The sequence below is a fragment of the Anabrus simplex genome, chromosome 1 (genome assembly GCF_040414725.1).
Source record: "Anabrus simplex isolate iqAnaSimp1 chromosome 1, ASM4041472v1, whole genome shotgun sequence".
NCBI classification, from domain to species: Eukaryota; Metazoa; Arthropoda; class Insecta; order Orthoptera; family Tettigoniidae; genus Anabrus; species Anabrus simplex.
Window position 1 is genome coordinate 650,312,423 of NC_090265.1, and position 20,123 is coordinate 650,332,545.

The 20,123-nt window shown below is 39.7% G+C and overlaps 1 protein-coding gene across 6 annotated transcripts in view; it reads left to right on the plus strand.

Moving 5' to 3' along the window:
- LOC136857275 (ornithine aminotransferase, mitochondrial) overlaps positions 1 to 20,123 on the plus strand; it is a 181,669-nt gene that overhangs the window by 78,144 nt on the left and 83,402 nt on the right. For all 6 annotated transcript variants that reach the window (XM_067135802.2, XM_067135797.2, XM_067135798.2 and 3 more), the window contains exon 2: positions 12,933 to 13,127. In XM_067135802.2, the coding sequence (XP_066991903.2) occupies positions 12,941 to 13,127 (187 nt within the window). In that variant the 5' untranslated portion in view covers positions 12,933 to 12,940. The remainder of the gene's footprint in view (positions 1 to 12,932; positions 13,128 to 20,123) is intronic.

The window sequence follows — 20,123 nt, forward strand, 5'->3', positions numbered from 1 at the left end:
TTGGAAGTGCTGAATTTGAGATATTGTAGTTGGTCTTGGAATTTGCTATCAATTATCAACAAAATACAGAGTTTGATCCTTCTGTTATGGTTCAGCTAAATTTTTATGTAATATTAAAAATGCAGAAAAAGTTTACAGGAGGTTTGTTTTTACATATGTGAGAAAAGAGGCTTGAAAAATAAGGCTGAAATATGAGAGAATCCAGGAAGTAAGTTATGGGAGATCTGGCAACCCTAATTCTACATGTGGGCACTAAATTATACATTTTGGAGATGATGGCTTAGTAATAGGGGCCTAGCCTACTTTTCCTTCAAACAATGATCACCTACCACTACCATAATACGTTTTGCCAATACAAAAATCCAAAAAATGAAATTTGGTACCAATATTTTCTTGAAGTTATAGTCCTATGCCGAGAATGATTGCTATGATGATTTGATGCTCGTAGGTGTTAGGAGCAGGACTAACCTAAAGGAGCAAGCCAGTATAAATGCCAAGTCAATTACCTAAGATGCAAGAACAACCAGCAATGCAAAATAAAACCTTCAATGGGCTTGATCAATTGAATGGACAAGATGAACTTGAAGATTGAAATGTCTTAATGAGGAAGATGGACTGACAGAAAGACATGTCTGCCTACCCCTAATATTCTCCCTCCCCCATCATTCAGTACGTCTTACCCAGTACTAAGACAGGTGGTTTCACTATTTGTCGTATGGAAAAGGTACAACAGATAGATAAATAACCTCCAGAGAGGCCTGTTGCAGGTCTTTCAAGTTGACTCCCATGAGCGACCTGCACATCTGTGAGGATGGGGCCTTGCCTCAGAAGAAATCTAATGTTGAAGATGGGACAAATATCCAGTCCTGAGCCAGAAGAGAAATAACAATGAAAGTCGAAATCCCCAACATGGCTGGAAATTGAACCAGGGATCCGTTGAAGCAAAAGCCAGCATGCTAACCAGTTAGCTATGGAGTTCGACACAAGAAATAGATTATAGAAATTAATGTTTACTATAACCTTAATAAAAAACATTAATGGTGCGTGAGCTGGCCCATCAGAGTTGTGGAGTGAAGTGGTGTAATTATTTAATATCCTCTTATTTTTCCTTCTGCCCATACTAGTTAACTCCATTGCCATCATCACCACCATCATCATCATCATCTTTGGATCCTTCCAGTGGGCCAAGTAGGACTGAAGTGAATGACATGTCACCATCTGTTCCTGTCTTTGTAATCTTCATCTCTCACTAGGTCTTCCAAAGTCTCTCCTTTTCTTTTTTGCTAGATCTTTAATTTGGACTAATCACCTCCTTGGATTTTTTTCTTCCAACAACCATCCTCTCTAAATACTACCCAAGAATCTATGTCTTCTTCATTTGCTTTACATGGACAAACCATTTCAGCCATGCAGCTCTCAGTATTTCTTCCATTGTTGACTTCACCTGCTTTTTTCTACTTCTCCTGTCACCGAGCAAGTTGGCCACGCGGTTAAGGGCATAAAGCTGTGTGTTTGCATTCAGGAGATAGTGGATTCAAACCCCAATGTTGGCAGCCCTGAATATGGTTTCCTGAGGTTTCCCAATTTCATACCAGGTAAATGCTGGGGCTGTACCTTAATTAAGGCCATGGCCACTTCCTTCCCACTCCTGTCCCATTGTTGCCATAAGACCTATTTGTGTCGGTGCGACGTAAATTCAATTAAAAGAAAATTTATTGTGTCTCTTGTTGTTTTCTACATAGCCAACCTTAGACACTTCATTTCACAAGCTTCTAATTTACTGATGTCTATTGTATTTAATAGCTGGCCCTAGAATCTAGGGGTAAAGAGCCTGTCTCCTACTTGGAGGCTCTGGGTTTTGATTCCTGGCCAAGTGAGGGATTTTGTTTGCCTGAATCTGAGGGCTGGTGTGAGGTCCACTCAGCCTGCCTGAGAACAATAAGGAAGTATCTGACGGTGATTTAGCGGTGCCGGTCAAGAAAACCGAGTATAACAGCAGAGAGGATCTGTTGTGCTGGTGACATGTCAGCTTGTAATCTGCAGACCTTCCGGTTGAGCAGTGGTCGTTTGGTAGACCAAGGCCCATCAGAGCTGTAGTGCCATGGGTATTTTTAAATTCTTATTTTCTTCATATTTAATACACAACCCTCAAAAATGTGATGGCTGGCAGAAGGTATGGTTAGAACATTGTCTGTTTTGATGTAACGGAACTACCCTATTCCAGACTAAAATCCATGCTTGGTAGAATAAGTTGGATCCTTTGAACACTCTGTTTTGTGCTTCAGTGAGAATCCACAGCCTATTTCCAGTCATTTGAGCGGGTCAGGAATGGAATGAATGAAGCCTCCATCCAGCGGCGAGGATAGAAATTGTGCTGGCTGCCGAAGCCTGCCGCACTCCTCTGGGGCAATGATGATGATGATGATGATGATGATGTTTATTGTTTAAAGGGGCCTAACAGCTAGGTCATCAGCCCCTAATAATACGAGATGGAATGGAAAAACCATGATAATTAAAATTTAAAATATATCCACTGACTAGCATTTAAAACGAATGATGATGAAAGATGACTATGAGATTAAAATAATCAGTGGATCTAATTCATAATGCCTTATTTTCTAATAAAATTATGGAAAATATAAATTACAATGGAATAAGGCATTGATTAAAGTACAGAGATATATATCATACAAGTTAGAAGTTAAAATAACACATTAAAATACGCTAACACAAACTAAAATAGAGTCAATGGGATAAAAGCATTGTTAACAAAAATACACTAATACAAAACACATTATTACACATCTATATATATAAAATAAGAGTTTTGTCTGTACATTGCTCAGAATTTGAAAAGAATGGTATTTCTGTATCGGATATGTCCGTAGTAACAAGGAACTGCACTTTTTACTTTTCCGCAATATGTATGTATGTATGTATGTATGTATGTATGTATGTATGTACACGCATCACGAGAAAATAGCTGAAGAGAATTTAATGAAAATCGATATGTGAAGTCTGGGGTTGAGCCTCTAGAATCTAGGCTATAAATAATTTTACTCACGCTGAGTGAAATGGTAGTTTAGGGGAAGGCCTAAAATATAATTCTCAAATATTTATATTATCAGTGGTCCTATCGATAATTATTACATAACTAAAGTTATATAGAATTAAATTTCCTATCATTTATGTCATACATTGTTACCGTACCGGCTTTGATAACACAGATATTCAAGAATTTGTATTTTTGTTGCTATCAACTCCGAGCCACAAGAAAATGGGTTAACAGAATTTAATGAAAATCGGTATATAGAGTCGGGGAATAAGAAACTACAGTCTAAGTTATAAACAATTTTATTCACCATAGATGAAATTGTAGTTTAGGTGAAGGTTCCTAAATTTTAATTTTTAAATACCAATGTTATTGGTCCTATCGAAATGTAGTACATAACAAAAGTTATAGAGAATACAATTTCCTATTATTTATGTTTTATTCACTTTCACCGTACCGACTATGATGAGAGTGGTATTTCGGAGTCATAAGAAAACTAAATGTGAAGGTCTACAATATCGAAAGCGCATAACATTGATGAACAATAACTTTACATTGACCATTGTTTGTTGTGATGTTCTTTGTCTCTTACGCTGCCACTCAACTCCGATAGATGGGATTACTGCTGCATACCGAGTATAACAGCCTGACTGAATATTGGCGGGAAAGAGCTGGGGAGTTAGAAAACTTTCTTCTTTAGCATGTTATTCCTCTGGTTCATACATTTTCTGATACCATACTGCTGGTACGTAACACACTGGTGCATCATAGTATTCCAGCTATTCGAGCCCTACTCTGACGCGCCGTTTTGAATGAGCAGTGTGCAGAGTAGTATGACCTGGTCTAGAATTACAATTTAGGTATATCCCAAATTATAGCACCACAATTCACTAAATTTAATGAAAATCGGTACGTAAAGCCCTGGAATAAGTCGCTCCAATCTAGGCCATAATCAATCTTATTCACGCTGAGAGTAATGGTAGTTTAGGGGAAGGCCTAAAATTTAATTCTCAAATATTTGTTATTAGTTGTCCTATCTTAATAAAAATCGGTATGCAAAGTCGGAGAATAAGGAACTACACTCTACGCTACAGTATAATTCATTTTGTAAGACGCCCTAATATTACAGAGTCGAAAGAAAACTAAATGTGAAGACCTACACTACAGAAAGATCATAATATTGGTCAACAATAAAATACATTGACCGTTGTTTGTTGTGATGTGCTTTGTGTCTCTGTTGTCACTCATCTCCGATAGATGGGATTACTGCTGTATACAGAGGTTTTCTTTAAATTTGCTTTACGTCGCACCGACACAGACAGGACTCATGGCGACGATGGGATAGGAAAGTGCTAGGAGTGGGAGAAAGCGACCCTGGCCTTAATTACGTTACAGCCCCAGGATTTGCCTGGTGTGTAAATGGGAGACCACGGGAAAACATCTTCAAGGTTGTCGATAGTGGGGCTCGAACCCACCACTTCCCGGATGCAAGCTCACAGCTGCGCACCCCAAACCGCACAGCCAACTCGCCTGGTCGCACAGAGTATAGCAGCCTGCCTGAGTATTGGCGGGAAGTAGCTGCGTCGTTAGATGACTTTCTTCTTTAGCATACTGTTCCTCTGGTTCATTCATTTTCTGATACTACTGGTACGTAACAAACTGGTTCATCAAAGCATTCAAGCTGTTCAATCCCTACTCTGAGGCACTGATTGGAATTAGCAGTGTGCATATTTAACGGAATAATGGCAGAGGAGTGTTCACGGCTGTCTGCGGTCAAATCATTCCAGCTCTGAAACTTTGGACTGTGAGATCGGCTCCGTAGTACTGGGAGAAGATGTGCAGTTTTTCGTTTGATCGAGTATTTTATATGATAACATTGCTTTTAATTGCTACAATCCTACTGTCGTTTTTGTAATGGCCTAAGTTGACTTCAGTTGAGAAAACCACAAAGACAGCCTTTCTGAGAATCCCGTAGCGAAGCGCGGGTACATCAGCTAGTGATAAAATAAAGGCCAGTATCCCTCATAAAACGGATGACACGGTCTGCTGACTGCTCCTCATCTCGTAGGATGAGGAAAATGGTACTTGGCAGTTTTGGACTACGGTGCAGATTGGCCAAGTCCATGCACTCCATAAGGATGTGTATCGCGGATAGATGACCGCCGCAAGTACACACCGCGGGGCATTCACCCTTCAGTAAGAAGGAGTGCGTTACTATACCGTAACTGATCTGAAGACGACATAATACCACTGCTTCTCTCTGAGAAGCCTGAAGCGAAGACTTCCATACCTCCGTAGTTCCTTTTATTGCTCTCAGCTTATTTGGGAGAGGGGTGGCCTGCCACTCCATCTCCCAATGGGACATAACCAGATGTCTCTGCTGAGAGTGAATATCACTGGCTGGAACCCTGTAAGACAACGATGGCAATGTAACAGCCTCTTTGGCAGCATTATCAGCTAACTCATTTCCCTCTACACCCATGTGGCTTGGGAGCCACATAAACGTAATTCAGATGCCAGCATCCGAACATGCAGCCAGCAGGTCCAGGATACGCTACACCAGAGGGTGCTGAGGGAAACATTGGGGTAATGACTAATAAATGACAGATGAAATGGAATGATATTGGAGAGTGTTGCTGGAATGAAAGATGACAGGGAAAACTGGAGTACCCAGAGAAAAACCTGTCCCGCCGCTGCTTTGTCCAGCACAAATCTCACATGGAGTGACCGGAATTTAAACCACGGAACCCAGTGGTGAGGGGCCGGTGCGCTGCCACCTGAGCCAAGGAGGCTTGTTGTTTTGTGCTTCAGTATTTATCTATATTTTATGAAATTCCATGCTTAAATAACAAATGCTGCTTTTTATATAATAAATTACAACATCCTTTGCCATCTAAACTACAAAACAAAGAAAGCCAATGGCACATACAACCTGTTTTTGGGCCTTGGCTTGCCAAGACAACTGCCGGCCACATATGACATGCAGATATCAGAGTGCCACATGGTAAGCACGATAACATTCTTAGCCATATTGCTTCACTTTCTGACCTTTATAAGAAAGCTTCTTGGTTGGTCCCACTAAGCTGAGTGAACCCTGTTCCAGTCCTCAGTCTAGAACTAAACTCCTTCGGTTGGGCGGGAATTAAACTCGGGGAGTGCTTCTGAGTAAGTGGCAGGCCATGTCATCCCTACACCGTGGAATTTAATATTTAAACTACAAAGGGAAGTATTATATCTCATCATGAGATTCACATCTGCTTTTTCAAGTCAACATTGTAACTGCAAAAGATAAATCACTACAAGCATCATTTAATACCGTATAATTCCGCCTCTGAACTTGATAACCGTCTGGATTTGGTTAGGAAGTGAGTCCACAAGGTTGTGGAGATTAAGCCACTCACTGAGGATTTGATCATGCAATTCCACCAAATTGCGGGTATGTCAGTATTTTACCTGCTGTTCCAACATGTCCCACAGATTTTCAGTAGGGCTCAAATCAGGTGATTTTTCAGGCCAATCAAGATGTAACAGGGTGGGGGAGTGTTCATAAAACCAGTCACATATTTGTCCAGGCTGATGAACTTTGCTGTTGTTATCTTGAAAAATCGGGGTATCAGTAGCATACTCATCGTGCAGATGTTGACTGAAAGGCAACATCTGGTCATCCAAAATGTTTAAATAAACATGCTGGCTCATGTTAGTGATCAACTCAGTGGCCAGGCCCTATCCATGATACAATAAACACCCCCCAAAATATCACAGAGCCAACTCTGGATCAAATCTGACCTTGCACACATCCAGGATGAAATGCTTCATTTGGTCTTTGGTGTACTCGACAACGTGTGTCATTGGAATATAAGCAGAGACCACATTGCATTCTGCCAGTCAGCTACTGTCCACGTTCAATGATTCCAAGCCCATTGGAGGCACACAGCTTTATGTGTGAGCAATGGCCTCTTATGAGGTGACCAACTCCAAATGTTCATTGCATGCTTTTCCTGTCGCAATGTTCTCTCGCTAACAGTTTGGGATGGACCTTCATTCGGGCTTGGAAGCGATTTTGATTCACAAGCTGTAAAACGCGTCTCCGGTCCCTCTCAGTCAGGATCTTTTTCCGACCACAATTCTAATGTTGTGTTTCTTGGCCACACACTGAACAGTCCACTATGGAACACCAACAAATCCAGCAACTTCATGCACTGTATGGCCATGGGCACGGTCAAACATGATTGCCTCCTTTTGCCACTATGTCACATCCTTACATCTACCCATGTTGACATGCACTGTCCACTTGAAACATCAGTGTCTCACTGATCACTGCTGTCTTATGCTCACATAGAGGCAGTGTACGAGCGGTTGAGCACCATCTATACAGGTTTAACGATCCATCAGTGCGTGCACACTGGGGTGACTTTTTGTCCCGTGAGCTTATGAGACTTTAAAATGTGACCTGGTCTGGGGTGAAACCAGAAAAGTGAAGGTATTTCATGGGCTACACATCTGATAGACTTTCTTTTTTGCAATTGACTTTATGTCGCACTGACACAGATAGTCTTATGGCGACAAAGGGATAGGAAAGGCCTAGGATTGGGAAGGAAGCAGCCATGGCCTTAATTAAGGTACAGCCCCAGCATTTGCCTGGTGTAAAAATGGGAAACCATGGAAAACCATCTTCATAGCTGTCAACAGTGGGGTTCGAACCCACTATCTCCCGGGTGCAAGCTCACAGCCGTGCGCTCCTAACCGCACAGCCAACTCACTCGGTCATCTGATAGACTGATGGACTGGAGTCCTTTAAAGCAACAACATCATTATCATTTGAAGATTTATGACATTTAGCAGAATTGAGAACTCATTTCACAAGTTCAAAAAAGATGCTTCCATGTGAGGTACATGATGCATCATCGTCATCATCATTATCAATTCTCCAGAGAAGCAGGCCTGGTGAGGGAATGAACAAGCTTCCTCCTTAGCCTTTATTAGTCCCCTACTTCATCTAGAAGGCAGCAGATTAACTCGTCCACAATCTGCGATGTTCTGGAGGTCTCCTTCTCTGCTGAAACTGCAGTTCACAACTTAATTGTAATCAAAGATAATTGTAACCCTGACAAGGGGGATTAACAAGGGGTTACCAGTTGAGCAACTGGAACAAAGTTTTTAAAAGAGGTGTTACTCCTGTATCACTCACCCTTTGTCCTGGTTTGTGGCAGGCAGTCCCTGGACTCCCATGTGCTGGGCCCCAGCTTGGAGGGTTTAGGTAGCTGAATGATAAAGAACAATTCCTGAATTCTTCAAAGCTGATGTCTGTTACATAGTGATAATAAAAGTTAACAAAGAATAGTAACAAACTGACTACAGCTTTTGTAGGAAACAAGTTACCTTTTTTGGAATTCATTGTTTCTTGGAGGTCATGGTGGTTTTTGTTTTATTTAAAGAGGAAGTACAAGTAGGTAACCATCCCCTATGAGCAAATTAAGTGGAAACAAAAATGAAATTAAAATGAAATGGGGGAATTTGAAACTGAATTTAAAAATACAATAAGAAGTATTAAGCCAAAAAGGACACAGACACATCAAGAGGGAACATTAGCAAATGAGATCAGTAGTTCTCTCATCATCAGCTAGTATGAGTTTGAGTGTCCCCTGCAGGCCGAGGTTCTGTCTTAGGCCAGAGAGATTGGTGCACTCAGTGAGGATGTGGGCCATGGTGAATTCAGGTCCAGAAGAACACATTGACGGGTCTTTTCTCTTTATAGATGAGTGTGTGTAGATCTTCCATGATCCATCCTCAGCTTACACAAAACTACAGCCTTTCTCCGTGAAGGCCAGAAAGAGGACCACCACATGGCAGTTGTCTTTTTAATTGCTCTCAGCTTATTGGGAGTTTGGACAGTTACCACCCACTCCAATTCTGAAGACGCCAAAATAGTTCAACGTAACTAAGACCAAATATCAACAAATATCTGTAGCAGTTATGTTCATTGGTCTAGGCGGTAAAAGTACTGCTTCTTTTGCAGCATGATCCGCAAGTTCGTTCCCTTCAGTCCCAACATGGTTTAGAAGCCATGTGAAGGCGATTCTGGTGCCAGCATCGCACAGCCTGGCTTGGAGGTCATGAATCTGCTGCACCATTGCGTGTTGTAGAGAGCAGGTTAAACAAGAGACTGCAGAGAACTTGAGTTGGTACACATAAGAAAGTGGTCTCATTTGTGATTCAGCACAAACTGTAGAACTTCTAAGATGGTGAAGAGCTCCACAGTATATATGCTGCAGACACTAGAAAGTGAGATCTTATTCCTGATATCTTTGGAGATGAACAAGCATCCAATATTTTCTCCTATCTTAGAACCGTCTGTGAAGACAAGTTGTGCTTCCAGATATTGGTGAACAAAGTCCTGGAAATACCTCTGATGAACAGAGACACTCGTGTTCACCTTACACGCACAGAGTAGAAGATCTAGCCGTACATCCAGTCACCGAACTAGCCTTGGAGGTACCTTGCTAGGGTTCTACTCGAGACAACCACCGATAGCCATATCCAACTCACAACACAAGCTATCTATCCTTAAAGCAGATGACTGAATATAATCTAGTGAAAGTAGATCAATGAAGTAATTTGTATACCAGAGAAACTGTAGTGAAGTCATGAACATGATTAAACAAAATCAACAGACGGACACAAACCTGAAACTACAAAGCAACCAATACTTCCAACAAATTAATTTTCAGATTTCCACTTTCTCATTGAGTCGTCCTTCAACCCAAGCATGCAATCAATTACTTGTAACTTGTTCATGAAGTTATGACATTGATCATTCAAACTGAGAACAAGAAATAAATAATATCATTCAAAACCTTTATGAAACCATGTGGAGATCATCTGTTATAACTCTGCGGACATCTACATTGAGCGTGGTATACCCTGCGGCAGAATATTGTACATCAGTATGGTTGACAGTGCCTATGAAAACAAATGTCCAAGTTAATAATACTATGCATATTATTTCAGGAACAATCAGGCCTACACCCACCATCAGGCTGCCTGTCCTAAGTCACATACCACCCCCAAATCTTCAAAGAAAGAAAACACTGATTAGGGAATATGAAAAGATCTTAGGAAACCCTGTACTACCACTGCATTCTGATATTTCTTATCTCAGAATCAACAGACTCATTCAAGACATCCTCCTCTCATATTTGAAAATGAAAAAGAAAAAAAAAGTGAAATGGCATATGGCTTTTAGTGCCGGGAGTGTCCAAGGACAAGTTCGACCCGCCAGATGCAGGTCTTTTGATTTGACCTACGCATCGTGATGAGGTTGAAATTATGATGAAGACGACACATACACCCAGCCCCCATGCCAATGAAATAACCAATTAAGCTTAAAATTCCCGACCCTGCCAGGAATCAAACCCGGGACCTCTGTGACCAAAGGCCAGCACGCTAACCATTTAACCATGCAGCCGGAACTTGGAAATAATCCCACTAGATTTAACATAATTGATTCCTGGCAAAGAGAATAGCTTCAAACTGCTCCAGAAACATGTCAGCTGTTACCTTGCATCTCTGAGATGGTGCTTGGGTTTGATCTTCCTCGCAAGGTATGGACAACACACAGTTGGTTGAGAACAGGGCTCACTCTTCAAGTGGGGAGTGCAATCTTGACCCGCATGTGACTGCGATGCACCATGGCAGACCATTCAACATATTAGGGAAGACTGCAGAAATAAAGCTTACGGAGGAGAGTATAAGGAATTCCTAATGGCGACCCTGAATTCCATTAATGGGGAAAAATTAGGGAAATACTGGTTTTAGTACTTAGTTGAGAAGCAAGAAACTATGCCACCAAAGTCGGGAAATCTGGCAACCCTACAGACCTCCAAACATATTCACCATTATTCTCCAAGTGGTAGTTAGAATGACCAGGTAAAAACCAAACTTTTCCCCTGAGAGGCTCAAGACTTGTTGATGTACATGATTACCGTAGGAATCAGCTGAATCTGGCACTTGCTTCCAAGTTACTTGTGCCAGAATCCTCTTATTCCTCATTTCTGTTCTGTTCAACCTCATTTGGTCACTCTTGTATTCACCTGACCCTAATATCAGATTTGTGAGGACTAGGGAGTGTTTCATTTTCTCCCTTTTAGCAAATCTAGCTCTTCCAAAATTTGTGACTCCTCCTCTTCCATCTTTTGTTTTATTATCTTGTTAAATTACACTGTCCCTTATTACACTTAACACTTTATAAAAAGTTCTAAAGATAGATATTTTCAACAAATCAAGTTATATCTGGGAAGATAGAAACATGAACATGTAACAGAATAAACACAATGGCAGGTCAGTGTAGAAAGAGGGAACAACAGAAAGAGAGGATGAGAACAAGTATCAGAACACAAAAGCACAAGAACAATTTCCACACTGCCATAGTCACAAAGATGGGTTATCCCCTCATCAATCCCAAGTTCTTCTACATGCATTACTTCCCAACTCCTGGATGAACTAATTTCTGCTTCCCAGATTCATCAGGAAGGGTGGACATAACAACTGCTGAGGTGGCTCACCTCAACAGATCTTCAATCTTGATGTGGGAAGAGTAGGATAAGAAGAAATCCAGATAAATACAGGAAATGGGGGGGGATAAAAAGATGAAGATGAATAGAGGTAACATCTAACAGAATAAACACAACAGCAGGTCAGTGTAGAAAGAAGGAACAACAGAAAGAGAAGATAAGAACAAGTGAAAAATGAAATGAAAACCGGCAACCTGTTTTCCAGTCATTGACCGGGTCAGGGATGTAATGAATGAAGCAGATATAGGCTGTTAGTACGATGGGGTCGCCACTCTCAAAGTGATTATTAATGAATGATAATGCTATGAAATGATAATGGAGAGTGTTGCTGGAATGAAAGATGACAGGGAAAACCGGAGTACCCGGAGAAAAACCTGTCTCACCTCCGCTTTGTCCAGCACAAATCTCACATGGAGTGACCGGGATTTGAACCACGGTATCCAGCGGTGAGAGGCCGACGCTCTGCCATCTGAGCCACGGAGGCTTATAAGAACAAGTATCAGAACAAAAAGACAAGAACAATCTCCACACTGCTTAGAGGTGATAGAGGTGATAAGAGACTAGGAATGCAGGACTTACTTGTGCCAGGCTCCTGACTTTCATCTATCCCATTCAACCTCCCTCGATCAACTCTTGTTCTTTTCCACCCCTGATGGTATTAGGTTTCTGAGGCCTAGAGAGTCTTTCATTTTCGCACCCTTCATGGCCCTTGTCTTTCTTTGGCCGATACCTTCATTTTTTAGTGTTGGACACATTCCTTTCTTTCCCACTGATTAATATTAATAGAGGATTATTGCCCTGTTGTACTTCCTCTTAAAACAATAATTACCGAGCTCGTTAGCTGCAGTCGCTTAAGTGCGGCCAGTATCCAGTATTCGGGAGATAGTGGGTTCGAACCCCACTGTCGGCAGCCCTGAAGATGGTTTTCCGTGGTTTCCCATTTTCACACCAGGAAAAAGCTGGGGCTGTACCTTAATTAAGGCCACGGCCGCTTCCTTTCCGTTCCTAGCCCTTTTCTGTTCCATCGTCGCCATAAGACCTATCTGTGTCGGTGCGACGTAAAGCCTATAGCAAAACAGTAATCACCACCACCACCATCACCAACCTTTCCACACTGACCTGTTATTGTGTTCATCATACAATGTGTTCCTATTTTTATGTACATAACTTGATTTCCAGTATTCAGAAAGATAAAATTGCACTGCACTTGTCTGCAGAAGTAGAAAAATTCAGTTTTAATTCCTGAGGGCACCCCACCTCTGTGAGTCATTCCACTTGCTTCTTGCACTCATAGTTATTTTTTCTCACAGGTGTGAAAATGTGGTCCAGGATAATCCCACCCAGTATTCTGCGGCAAAGTGATCTTGCCTTTCGGATGTCTCTTCGACAAGAACACAAAACACAGCAACACAGGAAGTTAAGCTCAAAAGAAGCAATAGCTCGTGATAAGAAGTACTGTGCACATAATTATGAGTCTATTCCAGTTGTGCTGAGCAAAGGGGAAGGTTAGTATCCTGAAAAGCTTTATATTTAAGCAGTGTTCTGGTTAAATTAAGTGTTATTGTTGTAATCTATGGCTTTATTAGGAAGTAACTCCAATAAAAAAACTGATATCTCTGGACAAATAACATTAATAAAGTACAAATGTACAGTAAAACCTCATTAATTCAAAGTCCTTGGGACGCAAAAATCGGACTTCGAATTACGTGGTTTCAAATTAACTGCCAACTTGTAATTCAGAAATGCCAATCCTTGCAGTATCACTAAATATTCTGCATTTTTAGATGGCTTGTATTTACATGAAAAGTACCCGATGCCCTTAAAACATCGTGGCTTATCGAGCTTTCCTATGACGAGGGGAGAAAGACTCCTGCTTCCGTCTGCATTACAACACAGTACAGTGACCCCTACCCTTGTACGATTTCCTGGCTGGCACTTCTTTCCTTTAAAACCCGAAGTCCTTTTGAGCTCGGCATTAAAAAAAAATGCAATTTCATCGGCACTGACAATATTTACATTAAAAAATATGAGTAAGTGGTTCCACCTATTCAATACTACAAAATTGTGAAGTTATTAATACGTCACATATTTACTTGATCTCATTATTGGGACCGGTTTTGGCAACTATACTTGCCATCATCAGCCTAAGACTATTGTTACAAGGCATTTAGAAAACTACGCTAACATAATTTTAAAAACTTTTTTGTATGCACAACTTGAACCATAGTTCTTAAACTAAGTTTTTGTATTGGGTGTACACCATAAAACTTGTATATTTAAAATACACAGAGTAGAATAATTCTCATGAGATACAACACAAGTCATGAGTATTATACAATCTTTTGAATATAAAAGTAATAAATGACATTGTCCAATTGCTTGTAGATGTTATAAAAGGTTGATTACAGCATTGAATTTTTTTTTTTTTTTGTAAAACTTTTTCAGGTTGTAATTTATGAACAATGGTTCAAGTTGTGCATTCAAAAAAGTTTTGAAATTTATGTTAGCGTAGTTTTCTAAATGCCTTGTAACAATTTTCTTAGGCTGATGATGGTAAGTATAGTTGCCGAAACCGGTTCCAATAATGAGATCAAATAAATATGTGACGTATTAATAACTTCACAATTTTGTAGTATTGAATAGGTGGAACCACTTACCCATATTTCTTAATGTAAATCTTGATTCAATAGAAGCAAAAATGAAATTTTTGACATTAAAAACTGACAATATTGTTTGGTGCATACAAACTGATTTTCTGAGCCACGCTCTTTCGCCAACTGTCGGCATCGCCAGTATTTGCGGATTATGTTTCTCCACATACTGCTGAATACAGAAGAATTACGATTTCAATCAAACTTAGCAAATATGAAGCAGACTGTAGATACACCGAAGTGAGTGAAAGTGTGGAAATCTACTCCTGCACATTCCGGAAGATGCGTTCTTTCATGACGTGGAGAAAGTTTGAATGTAAATTACTCTGTAAAATAGTATTTTAAAAAAAATGTAAGGGCAGTTTTGAATTAAAAGTCTGAATTTCAGTAATGGGACGACATTGTTCTTTGAATTATCCATACAGTATTTCGAAAAACAGTAAACAATTAAAATAACATGCAAAACCATGGGCCTACTTCGTGTTACCGAGAACGAGAGCTTCTTCGAATTAGGCGAGATTTTGAATGAAACGATTTCAAACTATCAAGGTTCTACTGTATTAGGGAACAGAGTCTTGTTTCATCTTGTTTCTGGCTGTGCAGTATAGGGCTGGTAAATTGCCTGGTTTTTGTTGAGTTGGGTGGAGTCCTGCACTCTGATGTACCTAGGTGTTTCGAGTCCACCACTGATCCACTAATTTAACCGATGGTACACATTTCCATTGGGTATATTTTGACTTTAGCTAGATTAAAAAAAAAAAAATGTAAGGGCAGTTTGAATTAAAAGTCTGAATGTCAATCATGTCCTGTTTACTATCTGAAGATCGCCACTGCTTCTTTCCTCATCTTGCTTTTATTTTTGTCCTATAGGTCTTTTTTTTTTTTGGTCATTTCTTCATTGTAGTAAGTTGGGTGCCGGCCCCGTGGTGTAGGGGTAGCGTGCCTACCTCTTACCCGGAGGCCCTGGGTTTGATTCCCGGCCAGGTTACCTGGACCTGAGGGCTGGTTCAAGGTCCACTGAGCCTACGTGATTAGAATTGAGGAGCTGTCTGATGGTGAGATAGCGGCTCTGGTCTAGAAAGCCAAGAATAACGGCCGAGAGAATTCATTGTGCTGACCACACGACACCTCATAATCTGCAGGCCTTCGGGCTGAGCAGCGGTCGCTTGGTAGGCCAAGGCCCTTCAAGAACTGTAGTGCCATGGGGTTTGGTTTTAGTAAGTTGGGTGGTTTCTTTCTTCCTTCTAGGGTTTTATTTGTGATTATCTTCTTGATTGAGTTAGCTGCCATGTTGGTTCTCATGAAGGTACCAGAGCCTTCTTTTTTGCTAGTTTATTTGCCAGTTCATTGCCTTCTACTCCTGCATGTGTGGGGATCCATTGTAAAGTGATGTTTCTCTTTAAATTTTAAGAGAAGGACGAAGAAACAGAAAAGAGTGGTTAACAAAGGAGATGTTGGAAAAAATGGAAGAAAGAAGAAAGTGGAAAGCAATTAAAACAGGAGAAGGCAAAAAGCAGTAGGCCCTACAGAAAGCTAAATAATGAGTTAAGAAGAGAAACTGACAGAGCTAGAGAAAAGTGGTTAAATGAGAAGTGTGAGGAGATTGAGAGTTTGAAAAGAGAAGGGAAATATGAACAGATGTATCAGGAAGCAAAGAGGATGGCATTTAAAATGAAAAGTTGTAGAACAGGAGGAACAATTGAAGGAAATGATGGAACAATCTCTGAACCAAATGAGACTTTAAAACAATGGAAAGGATATGTAGAGTCTTTGTATGCGACTGAAGATAAGCCGCCACTAGACATCCAAATAGAAGAAGAAAGTGAAGTGACTGAAGATGAAAAGGGATGCTCTATACTTGAGGATGAAGTTGCACTTACTATTAAAGAAATGAGACGAGGAAAAGCATGTGGAATTGATGACCTACCAATAGAAATTGTAAAAGGGTTAGGAAATAAGGGTACGCAAATTTTAACATCACTTTGTAACAGAATATATGAGACAGGCTAGTGGCCTGAAGGTTTTCTAACCACAATAATCATCCCTATAGCAAAGAAGAAGGACGCATGTTTGAAGATCACAGGACCATAAGTCTGATTTCTCATGCAGCAAAAGTACAATTGAGAGTCCTGAATCGAAGGTTATATGAAAAATTAGATGAATTAATTAAGGAAGAGCAGTATGGATTTAGAAAGGGAAAAGGTACAAGAGATGCTATTGGGTTACTAAGAACTATTGGAGAAAAGTACACTGAAAAAGGAAGAATGGTATTTGTGACTTTTATTGACCTGGAAAAGGCTTTTGATAGAGTTCAATGGGATAAATTGATCAGCAGTGGCGGTAGGCTCTTAGGAGCACAGGAGCACGCTGTGCCCGTTCGCATCTCGTAGACCAACAACAAAATGGCGGCGTAGGAAGGTATGGCCCATGCGATCTACTAAGGCAATGAACTTCGTATCAATGCAACGTATAGGAGGATATGTACGTCACGGAAAGGATAGGTTTCGAAGACACTGGAGAACAGTAGAGGCTCATTTGAATTGTTTAAAAATATATATAGCAGCGGGTGAATTGTTTAACGAGACTCTAAAAAATTACTTTCATGTGGACAAGACGCAGATGCGAGCAGATCTACATATTCCAAGAATAGATTTGCCTACTGAAGAAGAATATTAATTATATATATTCGCGACAGCATATAATTAAAGTATTCATCGCTGTATGCCAGTAGATGAGCCGAGAAAAAAAATATAAATATATAAATTTTGGTGATATACGACGGATTTGGAATATCAAGTAGCAACGTAACGATCGAAAGAATCGGAATTCACCATTGTGAAATATTTAATAACTACACACGAGAAGAGTATAACTACCGTAGCAGTATAAAATAATAATTATTTACGGAGAAAACTTTTTACAGAAAGAAAAACTTAAACGATTATTTTAAATAACAGAAAATGCAGAATATCATGACTAATTACTGCGCACAGGGAATTCTTTTCATTGTCAACAGATACATGATGATGACTGTCTGCTAATTCATCAAGATGGACCGAACTGGGGATATGTACCATCGAATCAGATGACCAGGCGGAGATTATTGGACAGACCAACCAGTGGAGATGATGACGTTGGATGAGCATCGGCCAGCCGAAAGACCGGATGATACGAAGTGGTCTGACGAGCTATGTAACCAGCAGATGACCGCGAATGTCCAGTTCAGACAGAGATCCAGTTCCAATCTGAGGGTCTAGCAGCAAGTGAAGGACGGAGCAACCACCAGACCAGATGTAGCAACTGACGAGCTAAGTCCATACTTTTCTATAGTAGAGTAGTTTCTTGCAATCTGCACCCTCAATCTATTTTGGCATGTGCTGAGAGTTTGGTGATTTATGAAATAATTAAGAACGCCTGTGTAATATAAGTAATGTGTGAAATACTTAAGATTTTAAAATTAGATGGAAGTGATGAATTAGAATAACAATATGACATATACTGGATACTGCACTAGCATATCGACAGTGGAAATAATATCCGATAAGAGAAAGGTATGTTACTTGAGTAGAGCTAGAATCAATGAGTCTAAGTTACTAGTAAAGGTTCGATTAATCTCGTTTTACCTGAGTACAGTTTACGTCACGAATTACCTGCGCAATACGATGATCATTGACAAATTAAGTATTCCTTTCGTCAGAGAAAGTGGGCATATGAATTCATATTACTGTTATTAAAAATAGAGGTTATTGACTGCGTATTTTGCTAAGCAATTCTTGAATATTTAGCATATGGTTTCGGAGTTATGGCTATATGTGCATGCGGCTAAATGGAAGCCGATAGGATGTTAAAGTATCGACGGTAGTGTATTGAAATGTGATTATATATTGATGAATGGTTTAAGTGAAGAGATTTAGTTATGTTCTACGGGAAGTGTAAGAATTGCTATTTGACGTGTTAATGATTTATTAGTAATATAAGGTGAGTTTCTATGCCATGTTTGAAAATATACGTCAAGAAGAGAATTCCGCGCAGATGACCATTTCAAGGTAAGGTAAACATGAATTATGTAGAATTGTGTATCGTGACAGTGATATTGTGTTTGACTTGGGTGAATAACAGGTACTGCGTAAGAGAGAGTGTTCTTATATATGATGCAATAGACTCATGATTGATTATATATCTAGTATTTCGTGGAGCGGTGATCTTACAGGTTGATATGAAATACCTGCATTCTATACTATCAATACACGTTCAGTAGCACGTAGATAAATGAAATATTGAGACAGTGCAGATCATAAGAGTACATTGAGCCACAATAGATGAGTGTGTAGATTAGAAACTATTCGAAGAGTTAGTTAGATTTTTTCTTTTATTTCTACTCAGATAAATATGATTTTAACTCAGTATATAAAAATGAAGAATATTACAATGGTTAGTTAGGAGCCAGATATCGTAGGCACGAGGGTGGTATTGCTTTAGCTCGTAAGTCGTTACTTGTTCACACTAGAAAGATATTACCTAACACTCGGAGTTCAAACCTATGAGAGACTTTAACTTATGAATGGAAGGTCGGTGAACACTGCCACAATTTAATACACGCGAAAGTGTATACTTGGGAAACATGTCTCATATGTTGTGAGGATAACTTTAATAATTAACAGAGCAGTATTTACAATATGAAAATTTTATTTGATTCCTTGAATGCTCAATGATCGCAAATATTATTTTAAAAAAATGTAATACTTTCGGAACATGGCTACGAAGGTTCACATGTGTATTTATTGGAATTTGAACTTATAAATGAGAGAATGTTAGCATTTTTTTTTAAGTTCCACTATTTTATCTTAAATGAGCCAGCGCTGACTCTAACTTATTTTCAAATGATGGGATAACACGGAATTAATACTACGCAGATTTCACTATATCTCGAACATTAATTTTTTGTCAATAAATAATCTTATATATTTTCTTTAGTATGTGACTGAGTTATGATTTCTGTTCTGGTAACGTTTAGAGTTAAGTTAGTTGTTAAGTTTTCTAGATGTAAGCAATCGACAAGTTCTTACAAACGAAATGCAAGATGATTTCTAGATATCGGTCGTCATTCTCGTGGATATTGATACTCCCATCACGAGTACCCCAGCGGCCAATTTCTCTTCGAAACCACGTTAAATAATTACATATAAAATCTCAGATTTTATGGGCGGAAAAAGGATACCCTGAGAAGAATTAATGAGCTACCGGGATAATCTTGCACTGACCGTTGCAAGAGCGGGTGCAAGTATTTAAAATGGCTGCCCAACTCTGGGGCAATTGACGAGAAACACACCGTGGGAAAGTTATTAAAATGACGCCACAATGTGTGACGATTTGAAGAGAAAGACACCGCGGGATCATTGAATATTGGTTGCCAGAGGTAATTTTTGACATCATAACGTGATTTAAAATGGAGAAAGATGTCGTGGGAACTGTTAGTTGCCAAAGAATAAAATGCCGCAACAGTGGAGCGAGTGAAGAGAAATACACCGTGGGAACGCCAAATAAAGTGAAAAAAGTATTGGAAACGGTCTTCACTTTGAAATAAATTAAATGTCGCATTAATGGTTGGCGCCTGAAGAGAAACACATCGCGGGAGTGTATGAAAATAGTCTGATAATTTATATTACTTAATAGGCAATCATGTGACGAAGCTCGAAATGTAGGTATCGGGTATAGAAAACATGTCATTAATGTATTGAGTAATTTATTAATTATTACCACAGGGCTGAACCTGTGAAGATATATTAATAAGGAATTATTGTATTTATTAGATGAATGCATCTTTTTAATAATAATAATCTAGGGTAAGGT